We start from the raw sequence: 20,678 nt of genomic DNA on the forward strand, positions 1-20,678 counted from the left end.
CCAGTTACAGAGGCTGAAAAACCATCACACCATTCATAGCGGGGACAGACTGTACATGTGTTTGTTGTGTCGATGAGGCTTCAACTGTTAAACTGACCTGGATTGATACAGCGGGACCTAAAACATGAAGAAACCGTGGAAATGTGGGGACTGTGAGAAGACATTCAAAGCTCCATCAGAGCTGGAAAACCATTGGCGCATTCACACTGGAGAGAGGCCATTCATCTGCTCTCAGTGTGGGAAGGGATTCACTCTTTTATGCAACCTGTTAAGACACAAGCGAGTTCACACCGGAGAGAAGCCATTCACCTGCTCTCATTGTGGGAAAGGATTCAGTGATTCTTCTGGCATGCAGACCCACCAGCGAGTTCACACTGGGGAGAGACCATTCATCTGCTCTGACTGTGGGAAGGGATTCACTCTGTCATCCCACCTGTTGAGACACCAGCGTGTTCACACCAGTGAGTGGCCCTTCTCCTGCTCTCAGTGTGGGAAGGGATTTAATGATTCATCCAACCTGGAGAGACACCAGCGAGTTCACACTGGGGAGAGGCCATTCACCTGCTCTCAGTGTGGGAAGGGATTCACTCTTTTATCCATCCTGTTGAGACACAAGCAAGTTCACAAGTGATTACAGGTGCTGGAATCTGATATTGTTTCTACTCTCAATTATCTCCAGGACTGCTTATTGTTCATTCTCAATGGGGAGGATTATTTGATGTTGGACTGGCTGATCTCACGACTTTGCCTCCAGTGGGCTGATGCTCTTTGAGTCTTGTTGCAAATACCTGCTTTCAGATTTTACAAGGATCACAGAATGAAAGGGTGTTAGGAAGTGAAGAGATATTTAGTTCTTATTTCTGTTTGGAACCCCCAAAGCATGCCACATTGCCATGGAAATGGGCTGTGGTTGTTACATGGTTCTTTTGTTGAATTTACCCGAGGTGTTTCTCTCAGAAGCGAATTTAGAGCAGGGGTAGGCCACTTGGCCCCTTGACCTTGCTCCACCAAGACTGAGGGTCTTGAGCAAATTGACATAGAGAAGGACAAGGCCTTTTAAAATGGATAAATCTCCAGGTTCAGACGAATTGTACCCTAGGCTGCAGTGGGAGTCAAGGGAGGAGATTGCAGGGACTCGGACCCAAATTTTCAATTCCTCTCTGGCGACGGGACAGGTGCCAGACGACTGGAGAACAGCTAATGTGGTTCCGCTATTTAAGGAGAATTGTAGAAACAAACCAGGCAACTACAGACCAGTGAGTCACACGTCAGTGATAGGGAAGCTATTGAAGAAACCTCTGAAGGAAAGTATCTATCTCCACTTGGAGAGGGAAAGCTTGATTAGGAATAGTCAGCATGGCTTCGTCAGAGGGAGGTCATGCCTAACAAATTTGATTGAATTTTTTGAGGAGGTGACCAGGTGTGTTGACGAGGTATGGAAGGGGATTCCTCATCAACTCATAAGATTTAGAGGCAGAATGCAGTCTTTAAGAGGACAGGAAATCAGTAAAGAGTTAAATGATTATTGGGCAAGCTAAAACAAACAGTTTACCAACATATGTAAATGCAGAAAGTGAATCAAAACAAGTAATTATTATTTAAAACATATACGCTGATATTTTAAATGTATTTTAATGTAGTGTACACTTTGGTCAAGCAAAGGTACCGAAAGGCATGGTGGTAAACGACATTAATTTAATGTCAAAGGTCTGGGAACTGGTTAATCAGCAATTGTCTTATCAGTGGGATTCCGATGAGGGTACGTATTCTGCAACATTTATGAATAGATGTATTCACTGCCCAGACACAAGGATAGACACGCCCCTGGATGCAGGATCACATGTCTATTCAACTTGGCAGTGAGCTGGAGGGAATGTCCATTTTGACCTTGAGGTAGCGTCTGCTGTTACCAGGCAACAGAGATGTAGTTAGAGCCAAAAAGGGAAAGACGTCCGGATTTGAAGGATGAATAGATTATCACCATGATATCAAGTATCATATGGTTGGCTGAGGTACTTGACAGAGATTTGTATTGATGTATGACTGGCAAATGAAATTGATTTTAAGCTAATGAATTCATTATGAAAAAGTATAATTGATCTTTATTTGATTCTGTACTTCAGATCTTTCAGAGTGGTTCGATGGCTCTATGCCTCAGAGCTATTTAAACCTTTTGGAAGTCTCCGGTCAGCTGTACTTTTGTTTTCGTTTGTTTTATGTTCAATAAATTTTGTTACGTCTTTGCGAGTTTTGAATTGTCTAAGTTAAGTCACAATTGGCCTTCTTGAAATTTCCCCACAACAGGAGGGTAGTGCAGTCGATGTAGTTTGTATGGATTTCAGCAAAGCCTTTGACAAGGTTCCACATGGGAGACTTGTAAAGAAGGTATATTCACATGGGATACAGGGTAATTTGATAAAGTGGATTCAAAATTGGCTCAGTTGTAGGAGACAGAGGGTGATGACTGATGGCTGCTTTAGTGACTGGAAGTAGGTGTCCTTTGGCATACCACAGGGATCTGTGTTGGGTCCACTATTATTCATCATTCATATAAATTACATAGTTATCAATGTAGGGAGTAGGATTAGTAAGTTTGCGGATGATGCAAAGATTGGCCAGGTAGTTAACAGTGAGGTTGAGTGTCTTGGGCTACAAGATGATATAGACAAGATGGTCAAATGGGCAGATAAGTGGCAGATGGAATTTAACCCTGACAAGTGTGAGGTGATACACTTTTTTGAAGGAGTAATTTGACAAGAAAGTATTCAATGAATGGTAGGGCACCAGGAAGTTCTGTGGAACAAAGGGACCTTGGTGTGTTTGTCCACAGATCTCTGAAAGTGGAAGGGCATGTTAGTAGGGTGGTGAAAAAGGCATATGGGACACTTACCTTTATCAATCGAGGCATAGATTACAAAAGCAGGAAAATCATGTTGGTGTTGTACAGAACTTTGATGAGGCCCCAGCTGGAGTACTGTGTGCAGTTCTGGACACCACATTATCAGCAGGATGTGATTGCACTGGACGGGGTGCAGAGGAAATTCACCAGGATGCTGCTTGGGGTGGAACATTTAAGTTATGAAAAGAGGTTGGATTGGCTTGGGTTGTTTCCGTTAGAGCAGAGAAGACTGAGGGGTGACCTGATCAAGGTGGACAAGATTATGAGGGACATGGACAGAGTGGATGAGGAGCAGCTGTTCCCCTAAGTTCAAGGGTCAGTCACAAAGGGACACAGGTTCAAGGTGAGGCGCTGGAGGTTTAGGGGGGATGTGAGGAAAACCATTTTTGCCCAGAGGGTGGTGATGGTCTGGAATACGGTGCCGGGGAGGGAGGTAAAGGCAGGTTGCCTCACACCCTTTATCTGGATGAGCACTTGGCACATTATAACATTCAGGGCTATGGGCCAAGTGCAGGCAGATGGGATTAGATGGGAGTTCATGTGTTTCTAATGTGTCGGAGTGGACTGGATGGGCTGAGGGACCGCTTCTGCACTTTATGGTTCTATGAAATTAGGAGCAGGCGTAGGCCATTTGGCCCTTCGAGCCTCCTCCACCATTCCATATGATCATGGCTGCTCCTCTATCTCAACACCATGCTCCGTGCCCTCTCCATACACCTCGACACTTTTAGAGTCTAGAAATCTATCTATTTCCTCCTTAAATATATTTGGTGACTTGGCCTCCACAGCTTTCTGTGGTAGAGAATTCCACAGGTTCACCACCCTCTGAGTGAAGAGGTTTCTTCTTGTCTCATTCCTAAATGGTCCACCCTGTATTAAGAACAACAAAGAACAATACAGCACAGGAACAGGCCCTTCGGCCCTCCAAGCCCGCGCCGCTCCCCGGTCCAGGATTGAATCCTGAATCCAGGATCCCCGCCCAATTTTCCAGCCTATCTACATCCTAATATCCTATCCACCGAGCTGTCCCTCACAGCTACGATGCTTTGTTCATCACAACCTATTAACTCACCCCCACCCCCCCATTCCAGACCATGTGATCTCCAGGGAGAGGCGAAAACCCAGAGTGAAAACCCCAGGGCCAATATGGGGAAAAAAAAATCTGGGAAATTCCTCTCCGACCCCCTGAGGCGATCGAAACGAGTCCAGGAGATCACACTGGCCATGAACAGAAAATGCTCCCCAACCCTATTCTGAGACTGTGATCCCTTGTTCCAGACACCCCCAGCCAGAGGAAACGACATCCCTGCATCCAGTCTGTCCGGCCTGTCAGAATTTTATCCATTTCACTGAAATCCTGTCTCATTCTTCTGAATTCCAGTGAATACAGGCCCAGTCAACCCAATCTCTCCACATACGACAATCCTGCCAGCACAGGAATCATATCTGATGAACCTTTGCTGCATTCGTCTGTGGCAAATATATCATTTCTTAGGTAAGGAGACCAAACCTCCAGGTGTGGTCTCACCAAGGCCCTGTACAGCTACATCCTTGCTCCTGTACTCATGTCCTCTTGCAATGAAGGCCAACAAACCATCTCCCTTCCTAACTGCTTCTTGTTTTTGCATGCTTGCTTTCAGTGGCACCCAGGTCCCTTTGTCCATCAACATTTCCCAATCTATCACCTTTTAAATTATACTCTGCTCTCCTGTTTCTCCGTCCAAAATGGATAACGTCACATTTATCCATATAAAAACAAACAGAGGATAACAAAGAGAGAAATAAGGAAGGAGAGGATCAAATATGAAGGTAGGCTAGCCAGTAACATTAGGAATGATAGTAAAAGTTTCTTTAAATACATTAAAAACAAACGGGAGGCAAAAGTTGACATTGGGCCGCTCCAAAATGACGCTGGTAATCTAGTGATGGGAGACAAGGAAATAGCTGAGGAACTTAATAAGTACTTTGCGTCAGTCTTCACAGTAGAAGACATGAGTAATATCCCAACAATTCAGGAAAGTCAGGGGGCAGAGTTGAATATGGTTGCCATCACAAAGGAGAAAGTGCTAGAGAAACTAAAAGGTCTGAAAATTGATAAATCTCCGGGCCCAGATGGGCTACATCCTAGAGTTCTAAAGGAGATAGCTGAAGAAATAGTGGAGGCGTTAGTTATGATCTTTCAAAAGTCACTGGAGTCAGGGAAAGTCCCAGAGGATTGGAAAATCGCTGTTGTAACCCCACTGTTCAAGAAGGGAACAAGAAAAAAGATGGAAAATTATAGGCCAATTAGCCTAACCTCAGTTGTTGGCAAAATTCTAGAATCCTTCGTTAAGGATGAGATTTCTAAATTCTTGGAAGTGCAGGGTCGGATTAGGACAAGTCAGCATGGATTTAGTAAGGGGAGGTCGTGCCTGACAAACCTGTTAGAGTTCTTTGAAGAGATAACAAATAGGTTAGACCAAGGAGAGCCAATGGATGTTATCTATCTTGACTTCCAAAAGGCCTTTGACAAGGTGCCTCACGGGAGACTGCTGAGTAAAATAAGGGCCCATGGTATTCGAGGCAAGGTACTAACATGGATTGACGATTGGCTGTCAGACAGAAGGCAGAGAGTTGGGATAAAAGGTTCTTTCTCAGAATGGCAACCGGTGACAAGTGGTGTCCCGCAGGGTTCAGTGTTGGGGCCACAGCTGTTCTCTTTATATATTAACGATCTAGATGACGGGACTGGGGGCATTCTGGCCAAGTTTGCCGATGATACAAAGATAGGTGGAGGGGCAGGTAGTATTGAGGAGGTGGGGAGGCTGCAGAAAGATTTAGACAGTTTAGGAGAGTGGTCCAAGAAGTGGCTGATGAAATTCAACGTGGGCAAGTGCGAGGTCTTGCACTTTGGAAAAAAGAATAGAGGCATGGACTATTTTCTAAACGGTGACAAAATTCATAATGCTAAAGTGCAAAGGGACTTGGGAGTCCTAGTCCAGGATTCTCTAAAGGTAAACTTGCAAGTTGAGTCCGTAATTAAGAAAGCAAATGTAATGTTGTCATTTATCTCAAGAGGCTTGGAATACAAAAGCAGGGATGTACTTCTGAGGCTTTATAAAGCACTGGTTAGGCCCCATTTGGAGTACTGTGAGCAATTTTGGGCCCCACACCTCAGGAAGGACATACTGGCACTGGAGCGGGTCCAGCGGAGATTCACACGGATGATCCCAGGAATGGTAGGCCTGACATACGATGAACGTCTGAGGATCGTGGGATTATATTCATTGGAGTTTAGGAGGTTGAGGGGAGATCTAATAGAAACTTACAAGATAATGAACGGCTTAGATAGGATGGACGTAGGGAAGTTGTTTCCATTAGCAGGGGAGACTAGGACGCGGGGGCACAGCCTTAGAATAAAAGGGAGTCACTTTAGAACAGAGATGAGGAGAAATTTCTTCAGCCAGAGAGTGGTAGGTCTGTGGAATTCATTGCCACAGAGGGCTGTGGAGGCCGAGACGTTGAGCGTCTTCAAGACAGAAATTGATAAATTCTTGATTTCTCAAGGAATTAAGGGCTATGGGGAGAGAGCGGGTAAATGGAGTTGAAATCAACCATGATTGAATGGTGGAGTGGACTCGATGGGCCGAATGGCCTTACTTCCGCTCCTATGTCTTATGGTCTTATGGTCTTAAACTGCATCTGCCATATATTTATGAGGGGTGTTGATTATGAGGAGAGACTGAGCAGATTGGGTTTGTACTCGTTGGAATTTAGAAGGCTGAGGGGGGATCTTATAAAGACCTATAAGATAATGAAGGGGCTGGACAGGGTAGAGGTGGAGAGATTCTTTCCACTTAGAAAGGAAGCTAGAACTAGAGGGCACAGCCTCAAAATAAAGGGGGGTCAGTTTAGGACAGAGTTGAGGAGGAACTTCTTCTCTCAGAGGGTGGTGAATCTCAGAATTCTCTGCCCACTGAGGTGGTGGAGGCTACCTCGTTGAATATGTTTAAATCACGGATAGATGGATTCCTGATCGGTAAGGGAATTAGGGGTTATAGGGATCAGGCGGGTAAGTGGAACTGATCCACTTCAGATCAGCCATGATTTTATTGAATGGCGGGGCAGGCTTGAGGGCCGAGATGGCCTACTCCTGCTCCTATTTCTTATGTTCTTATTTACCCATTCACTCAACTTGTCTAAATCGCCTTGAAGTCTCTTGACATCCTTCTCACCACTCACATTCCTGCCAAGTTTCATGTCATCAGCAAACCTGGAAATATTACATTTGGTTCCCTCATCCAAATTATTGATGTATATTGTGAGTAGCCGGGGTCCAAGCACTAACCCCTGCATGACCCCACCAGTCACCACCTGCCACTTTGTAAAAGATCCATTTACTCCCACTTTCTGTTTCATGTCTGCTAACCAATTCTCAATCCATACCAATATATTACTCCATTCTTTGGTCTTTAATTTTGCACACTAATCTTTTATTTGTGTCTCTATCAAAAGCTGTCTGAAAATCTAAATACACTGCATCCACTGGTTCACCTTATCTGTTTTACTGGTGACATCCTCAAAAATCTCCAGTATATTTCTGAGGCGTGATTTCCCTTTCGTAAATCCATGTTGTCTTTGTCTAATCCCTTTGATGTTTTCTCTGTATTTTCAACAAATTCTGGTCTAGGATCTGAGCATTCGGTGTCCAAGGGCACCGTTAACACCTTCTGTGTCTGCTGGGCACCGCAGGGAGACAGGGGTGCATCATTGACCCCTTTAATCACATTTGATTTGATGTTTTAAATTTCCTTTCCAGTTTGTCTTTTGTTTTGGGTGGTTGCCCTCCTTTTGGGAGATGCCCATTTTAATTTGTTCCCTCGTTAATTTGATTTAGTGTATTTGGTTGGCCAAAAAGATTGAATCTAAACATAAGTTTTTAGTCTCGCAGTTTGCATCTAGATTTTCAGGGCTGCATCCTCGACAAGAAGCAGTGAGCATGGAGCTGTCAATCAGCATGAATTGTCACTCTCTGGGGAATTGGGAGGCTGAACATTGGGACAGCAGAGTGAAAACAGAGAGGGAATCTGTGGGATGGAGATTTACAGCTTTACTTAGAATGAGAGAGGAAAGAATGTTCCACAGAAACTAGAATTGCCTGTGCTGAATTTCTATTCCAACTGACAGTGATGACTTTTGTAAACTCCTTTTGCAGGACATTAGGAAGCAGAAAATTCAAAGCAGACGTCATGCCAAGACCAACCAGAATCCTTCACTTCACTCGGAGCTGAATATCATCGGCCTTTGACTCTCAAAGGAGAAATGTTTGTCTGTTCAGTTTGCTTCAAAAGATTTGAAACACCAGTGTGATTGGAAAAGCACCAAGACCCGCACACACACCCGAGTGAGAGTGTTCCAGTGAACTGACTGTGGAAGAGTTTAATGTGGTGACAGAGTCTGTTAAAACCTCGCACCATTCACAATGCGGAGAGATAGTACATGTGTTTTGTGTTGATGAGGTTTTAGCTGATCCTTGAACTTGGGAGAGGCACAAGGACACCTGCAGTGTGGAGAAACGGTGGAAATGTGGGGACTGTGGGAGGGGATTTTGTACACCCTCTGCACTGGAAACTCATCAACGCAGTCATGTCGGAGAGAGGCCATTCACCTGCTCAGACTGTGGGAAGGGATTTGCGCAGCTGTCCAACTTACTGAGACATCAGCGAGTTCACACTGGGGAGAGACCATTCTCCTGCTCTGACTGTGGGAAGGGATTCAGTGATTCATCCAACCTGCAGTCACACCAGCGAATTCACACTGGGGAGAGGCCGTTCACCTGCAATGAGTGTGGGAAGGGTTTCAGTCATTTATCTAATTTGCTGAGGCACCAGCGAGCTGACAGCAGGGAGAGAACTGTCACCTGCTCTCAGTGTGAGAAACGATTCCGTGATTCATACACTCTGCGCTTACACCAGCGAGTTCACACTGGGGAGAGGCCATTCATCTGCTCCGACTGTGGTAAAGGATTCACTCAGTTATCCAACCTGCTGAGACACCAGCAAATCCATAAGTGATGACAGGAGTGGATTCTGCTGTTACTGCTGCTGTTAGTCGCATCCAGGACTGAACCATGTTCATTCAGACAGTGGGTGAAGTGGGAGGGTCGGAGGGTTTCTCTCTGTTGGACTGGCCGGTCTCATGACTTTGCATCCAATGGGCTGATGCACTTTGAGCCTGGGAGTGCACACTTCCACAAAATGATCCACAAAAACTAATGGAATGTTTTACCCTGGATAATAAATAGTGTTTTTCTACCACTACAGGTAGATCTAAAATAAATACATTTGTCTCTGTTCCATTGAGTCTACAGCACAGGGCCGGGCCAGTCAGCTCAATTGGTCTATGTCAGTATTTATGCTCCACATGAGCCTCCACCCACCCCTCTTCATCTCCCCCCATCAGCATATCCTTCTATTCCTCTCTCCCTCATGTATGTATCTAGCTTCCCCTTCAATGTATTCATGCTGTTCACCTCAACCACTCGCTGTGGTGGTGAGTTCCACATTCTCACCACTCGCTGGTAAAGAGGTTTCTCACTGAAATCCCTATTGGATTATTGAACCCCTTCATAATCTTAAAGACTTCCATCAGGTCACCCTTCAGTTTTCTCTTTTCTCGAGAAAAGCAGCCCCAGTCTTTCCTGAGGGTTAAATCCTCTCAGTTCTGGGATTATTCTTGTGAATCTTTGTTGCTCCTTCTCCAGTGCCTCTATTACACTTTTCTAAACGGAGATTATGAATGTTGACAGTGCTCCCAGTGCAGTCTAACCCTGGTTCTGAACAAGTTGAACAGAACCTCCCTGCTTTTCAATTCTATCCCTCTAGAATGGAACCCTGTATATGGGCCATTGAAGAAAAGTTCTTTGAGAGCTGGAGAGTGGATTTATAAGAATGGCACCAGGGATGAGGGACTGGAGATCTTGAAATTTCTCTCCTTAGATCAGAGAGTCATTAGTGTAAGAAATGAGGCCATTCACCTGCTGAATCCGTGCCAGCTCTGGAAAGCAAACCAGTCAGTCCCATTGTCCCAATATATCCCCGTAACCCTGGAAGTTTATTTCCCACAACTTCATTCCCAAAATGTTTGTTTTCTCTCCTTCCATTCCCCTCAGGGGCAGAGTGTTCCAGGTCATTGCCACTCGCAGTGTAAAAATATTCTTCCTCACAGCCCCTTTACATTTCTTGACCAAAATCTTCAATCTGTGCCCCCTCCTCCTTGCACCATCGGCTAATAGGAACAGGTTTTCTTTGTTCACCTTGTCTAAACATAAACTTCTGCACCTCCATCAAATCACCCTGCAACCCCCTTTTCTCCAGAAAGAACAAGCTCACTTTCTCCAACCTAACCTTGTAGCTACAATAGAAACAAAATGCTTGGGTTCAGGGGAATGGCACCAAGCCATAATGCTCCTTTGGAGAGCTGGTGCAGATGCAATGGGCCAAATAGCCTCCTCCTCCGCCTTAATCATAGAATAGAAATCATAGAAACCCTACAGTGCAGAAGGAGGCCATTCGACCCATCGAGTCTGCACCGACCACAATCCCACCCAGGCCCTACCCCCACATATTTACCCACTAATCTCTCTAACCTACGCATCTCAGGACTCTAAGGGGCAATTTTTAACCTGGCCAATCAACCTAACCCGCACATCTTTGGACTGTGGGAGGAAACCGGAGCACCCGGAGGAAACCCACGCAGACACGAGGAGAATGTGCAAACTCCACACAGACAGTGACCCGAGCCAGGAATCGAACCCAGGACCCTGGAGCTGTGAAGCAGCAGTGCTAACCACTGTGCTACCGTGCCGCCCTAGACAACGCCCTTAACAACTCTGCAATTCCTCAACCCCGGAACCATTCTGGTAAATCTCCTCTGCACCCTCTCAATGACCCTCACATCCTAAAGTGCAGTGAGCAAAACTGGACACAAAACTCTAGTTGTGGCCTCACCAGAGTTTTATAAACATTCAGCATACTTTTGCCGCCTTTGTAATCAATATCTTTATATCTGAAGCCCAAGATCCCATTTGTTTTGCTGATTTTTCTCCTGACAGCTCTGCAACCTTCAATGAGCTCTGCACATGAATCCCCAGCTCCCTCTGTCCCTGCTCATTCTTTAGAACTTGTCATTCAGTCTATATTGCCTCTCCCTGTCCCTTCTGCCAAATCACATCCGTCACACTTCTTGTTAAATTCTATCTGCCACTTCCAGAAGAGATTTGTATTAAACTAAACATAGAGAGAAGAGGAGACGCTGTTTTCTTTAATGTCATCCACAATTGAAGACAAGCCTCTGCCTTTCAATGCATGAGGCTCAAAGAGCACAGACAGAGGTCATTCAGCCCATTGTGCTCCTGCCAGCTATTGCAACTATCTAGTTTCATCATTCATATGTTTTGGAAAATAGGTCGGAGATTGGAATTCTTTTAAATGAAGAGACATGGAAACATTTGTTGACAAACTGGTAAACACAGCTCTGATGTAAATGTATCGGAAACAGGCCTGTGTTAATTAGAGTTAAGAAGCAGCCTTTGTTGATCCAACAAGTCAGAGCTGATGGTGAGGACACGTAAACAATGAATGACCCCTCATGACTTTTTCTTTGCCTCACAGGGAAGTTTGCAGGCAGCTTGGTCAATCAGCAGGAACTGTGGCACCAGGAGCTGTGAACCAGCTGTGAGACTAGAAGCCTAGAGGGTCATTAGGAACCAGGGGTGTTCCCAATGTTTAAATCCCTCAACAAGAAGGCAGTGAAACCCATGCTTAAACTGAGGAGTCCACAGTTTTGAGATCTCAATGGAAAGGTTGACTTTTTTTTTAGCCAAAAAACAATAGCAGCTCCCCTGTAAGATCTTGGAGCTTGGAGAATATCTGGAAAACTGAGGATAATTAAATTGAATTCTGGGAGCTTTGGCATATCTTCAGGATGGTCCCAGGAACAGAAGTGAATGAACCTTAAAGATATTAGCAGGACTTACTCAGTTAATGGTAGGGCGTTGGGGAGAGTTATAAAAAAGAGAGATCTAGGGGTACATGTTCATAGCTCCTTGAAAGTGGAGTCACAGGTGGACAGAGTGGTGAAGAAGGCATTCAGCATGCTTGGTTTCATCGGTCAGAACATTGAATACAGGAGTTGGGACGTCTTGTTGAAGTTGTACAAGACATTGATAAGGCCACACTTGGAATAGGGTGACCAGAACTGTGTACATTATAGAAAGAACATTATTAAACTAGAAACAGTGCAGAAAAGATTTACTAGGATGCTACCAGGACTTGATGGATTGAGTTATAAGGAGAGGCTGGATAGACTGGGACTTTTTTCTCTGGAGTGTAGAAGGCTGAAAGGTGATCTTATGGAGGTCTATAAAATAATGAGGGGCATAGATCAGCTAGATAGTCAATATCTTTTCCCAAAGGTCGGGGTGTCTAAAACTGGAGGGCATAGGTTTAAGGTGAGAGGGGAGAGATACAGAAGTTTCCAGAGGGGCAATTTTTCACACAGAGGGTGGTGAGTGTCTGGAACAAGCTGCCAGAGGTAGTAGTAGAGGCGGGAAACTTTGTCTTTTAAAAAGCATTTAGACAGTTACATGGGTAAGATGGGTATAGAGAGAGATGGGCTAAATGCGGGCAATTGGGACTAGCTTCGGAGTTTTAAAAAAAGAGGGCGGTTATGGACAAGTTGGGCCGAAGGGTCTGTTTCCATGCTGTAAACCTCTATGACTATATTAAGTACAAGGGAACTCTGGTTGGTGGCAAGATTTAAAATGTAGAACTGGGTTCATACCATAAATCTTTATAAACTAAAGTGCTGGTTTTTAATATTGTTTTATAAATAAATTTTGGTCTTGTTTAAAAATGTGGAATCTTGTAGCATAATTCTTTGTTAATGACTGGCTATTTGAATTTCTCAATCGTTAACAATCCAGACTGGTGTCATCACAACACACAGCAACATATTTCACAATGAATCGAAGACAAAATATGATTTTCCTTATTTTGTACAAAGTGTTACATGACAAACAGCCTCTTCTCGGATCCCCACTTAATTTCTCAATTTAAGCACTTCTTTTCATGAAACAATCTGATAATTGATGATTAAAAATGGAACAAATTGTATCCCTACTAAAGCAGGAAGTCCATCGCCCGGCACAGAGGGTAATTAGGGATTTCTGCCATGGACCAATTAACAGGGATTATATCCTCCAACCATCTGAAGTGAATTCTTTCCCTGAATCGTCCAGGCCAGTGCAGTTATCAACTTGTAGTTTGGTTGATCAGCTGAGATTTTCTGCAGCATTTCATCGGTCACTGCGTGATTCCTTTCACAGCGTCCATCACTGAAAGGATTTTCAGCTGCCGTGTTCATGACCAGAATACTCATGTTTTCACACACGTCTCCAAACTCATCATTAACAAATTCCCCTTCGTTACCAGTCAGAAACTTAGCTGGTGCCCCAGGTCCAGTCCCTATCTATTTCTCCATGACTTTGGCTCGAATCAGCCTTTTGTCCTTGACATGGGGCGACACGGTAGCACAATGGTTAATACTGCTGATTCACAGTGCCAATGGCCTGGGTTCGATTCCCGGCTTGGGTCACTGTCTGTGTGGAGTTTGCACATTCTCCCTGTGTCTGCGTGGGTTTCCTCCGGGTGCTCTGTTTTACTCCCACATTCTTAAAGACATGTTGGTTAGGTGCGGTAACCCGAACAGGTGCCAGACTGTGGCAACTGGGGGACTTTCACAGTAACTTCATTGCAGTGTTAATGTAAGCCTTACTTGTGACTAATAAATAAACTTTAAAACTTTAAGCGTATTATTGGAGAAAGACTAAGTCGAGTTACCATGTCTTTAAGGTTCTGAATAAAAATATTTCTTGTCTTTGTCTTGTACCTTTCGACCCACGGTAACTTCCTCATGAGCTAAAGGAAAGATGTAATGGGAGCCTCCGATACTTTTCACACATTCCACACTTTGCGCTACTCTGTCCAAGAGCCTCATGTACTCTTCGTCATCACCCTGCTTCTTTTAGCAGGATTTTTAATCTTTATTAAAAATGGGTGAGCAGTTGCTTGTGCAGTTTTAAGACAATTTGCATTTTTTTTTTCTGGTTCTTTTCACCTGAAAAATTAACAACCCTTTCTAATTGGAGATAGAAATCAGTGGAACCTCTCAGACACTGAATTGTAGATTTTGCATCAGAGATCAATTAAGCATTGATGGAAAAGTTCATAATTTTATTGTGAACAAGTTCCTGTTGAGAGTTCTTGAATTATGTGTGAAGATCACAGATGGTGCATTTAAAAAGCGGCACTGCAGCCCCGAAGGTCAATGACATCTCCAGAATATTAAACTCCAGACTGTTATGTGGTTTGTTGATATCAACAGAAACAAACCAAATATTGTCAGACTATCAGTCCAGGAACAGCAACAATAACAGCGGAATCTAACCTCTGGATTCACTTATGAATGTGCTGGTGTGTCAGCAGGTGGGATGACCGTGTGAATGCCTTTCCACACTCAGAGCACATGAATGGCCTCTCCCCACTGTGAACTCGCTGATGTGCTTTGAGGTCAGATGACTGCCTTAACCTCTTTCCACAGGAAGTGCAGTTGAATAGTTTCTCCTCAGTGTGAACTCGCTGGTGTCTGAGAAGGTGGGATAACTGAGTGAATCCCTTCCCACACACAGAGCAGATGAATGGCCTCTCCCCAGTGTGAATTTGCTGATGTTCATTGAGCTCAGATGACTGCCTGAACCTCTTTCCACAGGAAGTACAGCTTCTCCACAGTGTGAATTCTCTGATGTGTGCAAAGTCCCGAAGACTGAGTGAATCCCTTGCCACATAGAGAGCAGGTGTATGGTCTCTCCCCACTGTGAATCTGCTGGTGCCTCAGCAGGGTGGAAGTGCATTTAAACTTTGTTCCACATTGAGTGCAGCTGAATGGCCTGTCCTCAGTGTGGATTCGCTGGTGTAAAATGAGTTTGGTTGTCTGAGTGAATAATTTTCTTCATACTGAGCAGGTGAACAGTCTCTCCCCAGTGTGGCTGCGTCAATGAATTTCCAGCTGGGATGGATAATTGAATCCCTTCCCACAGTCCCCACATTTCCACGTTTTCTCCATGGTGCCAGTGTCCTTGTGTCTCTCTCTTGGTTTGATGATCAGTTGAAGCCTCATTCACACACACGAGTACAGTTTCTCTTTGCTGTGAATGCTGTGGTGTTTTTTTCAGACTGTAACTGGTTAAAGCTTTCCATGGTCAGTTCACTGGAACACTCTCACAGGGATGTGTGTGTGTCTTAGCACTTTTCCAGTCACACTGATGTTCGAAATCTTTCCCCATGGGCAGAACAAACATTTCTCCTTCCACATTCAAGACCAATGATATTCAGGTCCTGATGAAGACTGACTGTCAGAACCAGCTGCTGAATGCTTTCTCCACAGTGAGAATTCCCTGGTGTGTGTGCAAAGTCCCGAGGACTGAGTGAATCCCTTGCCACATACGGAGTCGATGTATGGCCTCTCCCCACGTGAATCTGCTGGTGCCTCAGCAGGGTGGAAACTCATTTAAACTTTGTGGGCAGCACTGTGGCACAGTGGTTAGCACTGCTGCCTCACAGCGCCAGGGACCGGGGTTCAATTCTCAGCTTGGGTCACTGTCTTTGTGGAGTTTGTACCCTGTGTCTGCGTGGGTTTCCTCCGGGTGCTCCGGTTTCCTCCCACAGTCCAAAGATATGCAGGTTAGGTGGATTGGCCATGCTAAATTATCCCTTGTTGTCAGGGGGATTAGGGAGGGTAAACACGTGGGGTTATGAGGATATGGCCTTGGGGAGGATTGTGGTTGGTGCAGACTCGATGGGCCGAATGGCCTCTTTCTGCACAGTCGGATTTTATGATTCTATTCTAACCTGATGTGATGTTTGCTCTGACTTTCCCGTCTGTAAATCCTCCCTTTCTCACTCCCTGTAAAAGGAGTTGAGGAAACTTTTCACTGGAAGGACAGGATGGAATTTCTGAAGAGGTCTTGCAGCTCAACACCCGCACTGCGCATGCTTCAGTTACAGCCCCGCCCCCTCATTCACTCCGATTGGTTTGAGGACCAGCCGTTCACCCCCCTCTGTTTCTATTGGTCCGGAGCTGCCGTCAATCAGTCCCCGGGCATTGTGAGGTGCCAGGTGAAAGGTCAGTCTCGAAGGGGCGGGGTTTACAGTGAACATTCTCCACTCACTTCTGCCACTTCCGGCTTCTCCCCACAAATCACCTCAAAGAGACCTGCTCCCTCCGAGCATGCGCCAGCCACACGCACAACCCGCCGATGTAGAGCGCTTTCCGAGGCGCACGGGACTGTGGGTAATCCTGCTGCCATTAGAGACCCAGTATCAGATAATCTTTCTCTAAATCTGGAGAAGTGAAGGTGAGATTCTGTTCACATATGGATAGCATAATCAGAAGTATCAATGTATTTCTCCTACCATGATGTGGAGATGCCGGCGTTGGACTGGGGTAAACACAGTAAGAAGTTTAACAACACCAGGTTAAAGTCCAACAGGTTTATTTGGTAGCAAAAGCCACACCAAAAGTGAGTGAGTCCTTTGCAGGTTCAAAGATTCAAAGGCGCCATTCGGCCCATTGAGTCACCGACAAAGCATACCACCCAGGTCCTATTCCCATAACCCCACATATTTACCCCGCTAATCTCCCTAAACTATATGTCTTGGGACACTAAGGGACAATTTAGCATGGCCAATCCACCTAACCTGCATATTTTTGGAGTAGGGAGGAAACTAGAGCACCCAGAGGAAACCCACGCAGACACAGGGAGAACATGAAAACTCCACACAAACTGTGACCCGAGGCTGGATTCAAACCATGGTCCCTGGCACTGTGAGGCAGTAGTGCTAACCACTGAGCCAATGTGCGGTTAGCAACATAAAACATAGAACATAGAACATAGAAAGCCACAGCACAAACAGGCCCTTCGGCCCACAAGTTGCGCTGATCATATCCCTACCTCTAGGCCTATCTATAGCCCTCAATCCCATTAAATCCCATGTACTCATCCAGAAGTCTCTTCAAAGAGCCCAACGAGTTTGCCTCCACCACCACCAACGTCAGCCGATTCCACTCACCCACCACCCTCTGAGTGAAAAACTTACCCCTGACATCTCCTCTGTACCTACCCCCCAGCACCTTAAACCTGTGTCCTCTCGTAGCAACCATTTCAGCCCTTGGAAATAGCCTCTGAGAGTCTACCCTATCCAGACCTCTCAACATCTTGTAAACCTCTATCAGGTCACCTCTCATCCTTCGTCTCTCCAGGGAGAAGAGACCAAGCTCCCTCAACCTATCCTCATAAGGCATGCCCCCCAATCCAGGCAACATCCTTGTAAATCTCCTCTGCACCCTTTCAATGGCTTCAACATCTTTCCTGTAATGAGGTGACCAGAACTGCGCGCAGTACTCCAAGTGGGGTCTAACCAGGGTCCTATAAATCTAATGAGAGGTGTGCCAGAGGGATCAGTGATGCGGCCTTAACTTTTTACAATTGATAAAAATGACTCAGATGAAAGTCTGTTTGGGATTGTTGCCAAATTTGTTGATAACAAAAAAGTAAGTGTGAAAGTAAGTTGTGAAGAGGACAGAAGGAGGCAACAAAAACATATAGATGGATGAAGTGAGTGGGCAAAGATCGAGCTATAATGTGGGAAAATGTGAAATTGTTCATTTTGCCTGTAAGAATGGAAAAGCTTATTATCTAATTGGAGAGATTTCAGTGCGCTGAGGTGCAGAGGGATTTGGGTGTTCCAGTGCACGAATCACAAAAGACTAGTATGCAGGTACAGCAAGTAATTAGAATAGCTTTTAGAATGTTATCATTTATTGTGAGAGGAATTAAATACAAAAGTTTATGCTTCAATTGGTAAGACCATGTTTGGCGTAATGTGTACAGTATTGGTTATACTATTTAAGGAAAAATGTAGTTTAAAGAATATATATGGAGGAATTTCAGATGTTCACCAGACTAATGCCTGGAATGTGTGGGTTGTCTTATGCTGAAAAGTTAGACAGGCTAGACTTGTATCTGCTGTAGTTTAGAGGAGTGAGAGGGAAATCCCTTCATATTCTAAGGGGTGTTGAGATTGTGGACGTGGAGAGGATGTTTCCTGTTTTTGGAGAATCTAGAAATAGAGGTCACTGCTTAAAAATAAAGGGTCACCCAATAAAACAAAGATGAGGTGAAATGCTTTGACTTGGAGCAACATAAGTCTTTGGGACTCATTTCTTGAGAAGGTTGTGAAAGCAAAGTCTCATTATTTTGAAGGCAGAGGTGGATATGCTATTGGTTAGCAAGGGTGTGATAGGTTACTGTGGGCAGACGGGATGTTGATTTGAGGTTATTATCTGATCAGTCATGACCATATTAAACAGTGAAAAAGGCTCGAGTGGCTGAATGGCCTACTTCTTCATCTGTATCATCTGCATCCTGCAACAATGGAGCTGTTGGCCAATGTTGGCAATGAATCTGTGTCATGAGGTCTGTAACAAAGTAACAGCGTTGTCGTGCAATGCATTGCATTTTAATTGTAATTAGCAGACTGTTTTTACCACCATGAGTTTGCATTCTGGACTATAATATTTTTATTCTTCTGTGTTAATCTTATCCAGATGGGCTGGTGTACAAGATAGAGTCGCTGTGAATGTGACAATGGAACATTTTTCTTTCAAAATTCAATGGCACCTCGTCACTTACCCAATGAGTGAGTGTGTGAAAATGTAACTCAAATACTCACAATTCCTTCAGGTGATTCTCTGGCTACAATTTGATAGACAAGAAGGGAAATCAGAAATCTGCAGCCCCATCAGCTTACCAACAGTGGTGAGACATTGAAGGAGGATGGTTTGGTCAATGGTGTCAAAGATTTGAGACTGGGTGGGAAGGGCAATGAAGGGAAGTTTACCATTGTCACATTCGCAGAGGATGTAATTTATGAGTTTGATAAGAGCTATTCTGATATTGTGCAGGAACAGAAATGTTATTGGAGTTCATAAGTTCATAAAATATAGGAGCAGAATTGGGCCATTTGGCCCATCGAGTCTGCTCCACCATTCGATCATGCCTGATATGTTCCTCATCCCAATTTTCCTGCCTTCTCCCCATAACCCTTCAACCCATTACAATTAAAAATCTGTCTAACTCCTCCATGAATTTACTACCTGGTGCACCAGCAAATTCACTCTGGGGAGAGACCATTCATCTGTACCCAATGTGGGAAGGGATTCATTCCGTCATCTCACCTGCAGACACACCAATGAGTTCACATTGATGGGAGACCTTTTAAATGTCCGGATTGTGGACAATGTTATAAAAGCTCCGGGGAACTGATGTAGCATCAACTTGTTCACTCTGATCAGAAACCGTTCAGGTGCTCTCACTGTGGGACTGGGTTCAGGCAATCATCTGTCCTCCTTGTACAGCAGTGAATTCACACTAGGGAGAGGCCGTTCACCTGTTCTGACTGTGGGAAGGGATTCGCTCAGTCATCTGACCTGCTAACACACGAACAGTAAATGGTGCTGGTGCAACAGTAAATTTCCCAGCATCCACCACATTTTGGGGGGATTCAAATATGGAGTTCCAGAAAAGATGGACATGGATTTAAGAGGTGACAGGGACTTTGCAGAAGAAGGGGTGATGAGAGATGGGGTACAAATTTCCAAGGAGATTGGAGTTCAGAGTTGATTTTATTGGGGAGGGGGTAATGAAGGCAGATTTGAAAGAGAGAAGGACAATATGTATATATAGAGAGAGAGACTGTTAACAGTATCAGTAAACATGATGAGATTGAGCGATCAGTAGCTCAGTGGGAATAGGGTGCATGAAGCAGAATGAGAGTCTCATGAGTGAAATGAGCCTGAGAGGGCATGAAGGAATATTAACTATAACTGGGCTGGAGTTCATTAACATCAGCAAAAACAGACCCCAGTTCAGTCCTGGATGTGATTAACAGCAAACTCCAATCACGGTAGTTAGTTGAGAACTCACTGGTGACTCAGGACATGGGATTAAATAAGCAAACCCGTTCCACATTCACACCAGGTGCACAACCTCTCGCCAGTGTAAACTTGATGGTGTGCAGTGAGTTGAGATGAATAGTGAACCCAGTCCCACAATGAGAACACCTCATCAGCGTGAACACATTGATGGGACATCAGTTCCTGGCAACCTATATGACAATGCCTGGGACTTTGCATTTACAAGTTCTCCAGTTAATGTGAACATTTGGGTGTTTAAAGGATAACTGAGTGAATTTCTTCCCTCATTCGGAGGATAAGAAAGGTCTCTCTCGCAATGTAAACGTTCCGGTGTCTCAGCAGGTTGGTTGAATTAATAAATCCCTTCTCACACCTGAGGCAAGTGAATGGTCTCTCCCCAGTGTGAATTCGTTGGTGTGTTCGCAGGTCAGATGACTGAGCGAATCCCTTCCCACAGTCAGAACAGATGAACGGCCTCTCCCTAGTGTGAATTCACTGCTGTACAAGGAGGACAGATGATTGCCTGAACCCAGTCCCACAGTGAGAGCACCTGAACAGTTTCTGATCAGAGTGAACACGTTGATGATACATCAGTTCCCCGGAGCTTTTATAACATTGTCCACAATCCGGACATTTAAAAGGTCTACCATCAATGTGAACTCGGTGTGTCTGCAGGTGAGATGACAGAATTAATCCCTTCCCACAT

General features: G+C 44.8%; 1 protein-coding gene across 1 annotated transcript in view; it reads left to right on the forward strand.

The window, feature by feature from the left end:
* LOC144484127 (uncharacterized) overlaps positions 1 to 20,678 on the forward strand; it is a 93,239-nt gene continuing 72,561 nt past the window's right edge. Inside the window, exon 1 of the mRNA XM_078202677.1 lies at positions 1 to 627. Coding sequence (XP_078058803.1) covers positions 125 to 627 — 503 coding nt within the window. The 5' untranslated portion in view covers positions 1 to 124. The remainder of the gene's footprint in view (positions 628 to 20,678) is intronic.

Source organism: Mustelus asterias, unplaced genomic scaffold (assembly GCF_964213995.1).
Source record: "Mustelus asterias unplaced genomic scaffold, sMusAst1.hap1.1 HAP1_SCAFFOLD_92, whole genome shotgun sequence".
Taxonomy (NCBI): domain Eukaryota; kingdom Metazoa; phylum Chordata; class Chondrichthyes; order Carcharhiniformes; family Triakidae; genus Mustelus; species Mustelus asterias.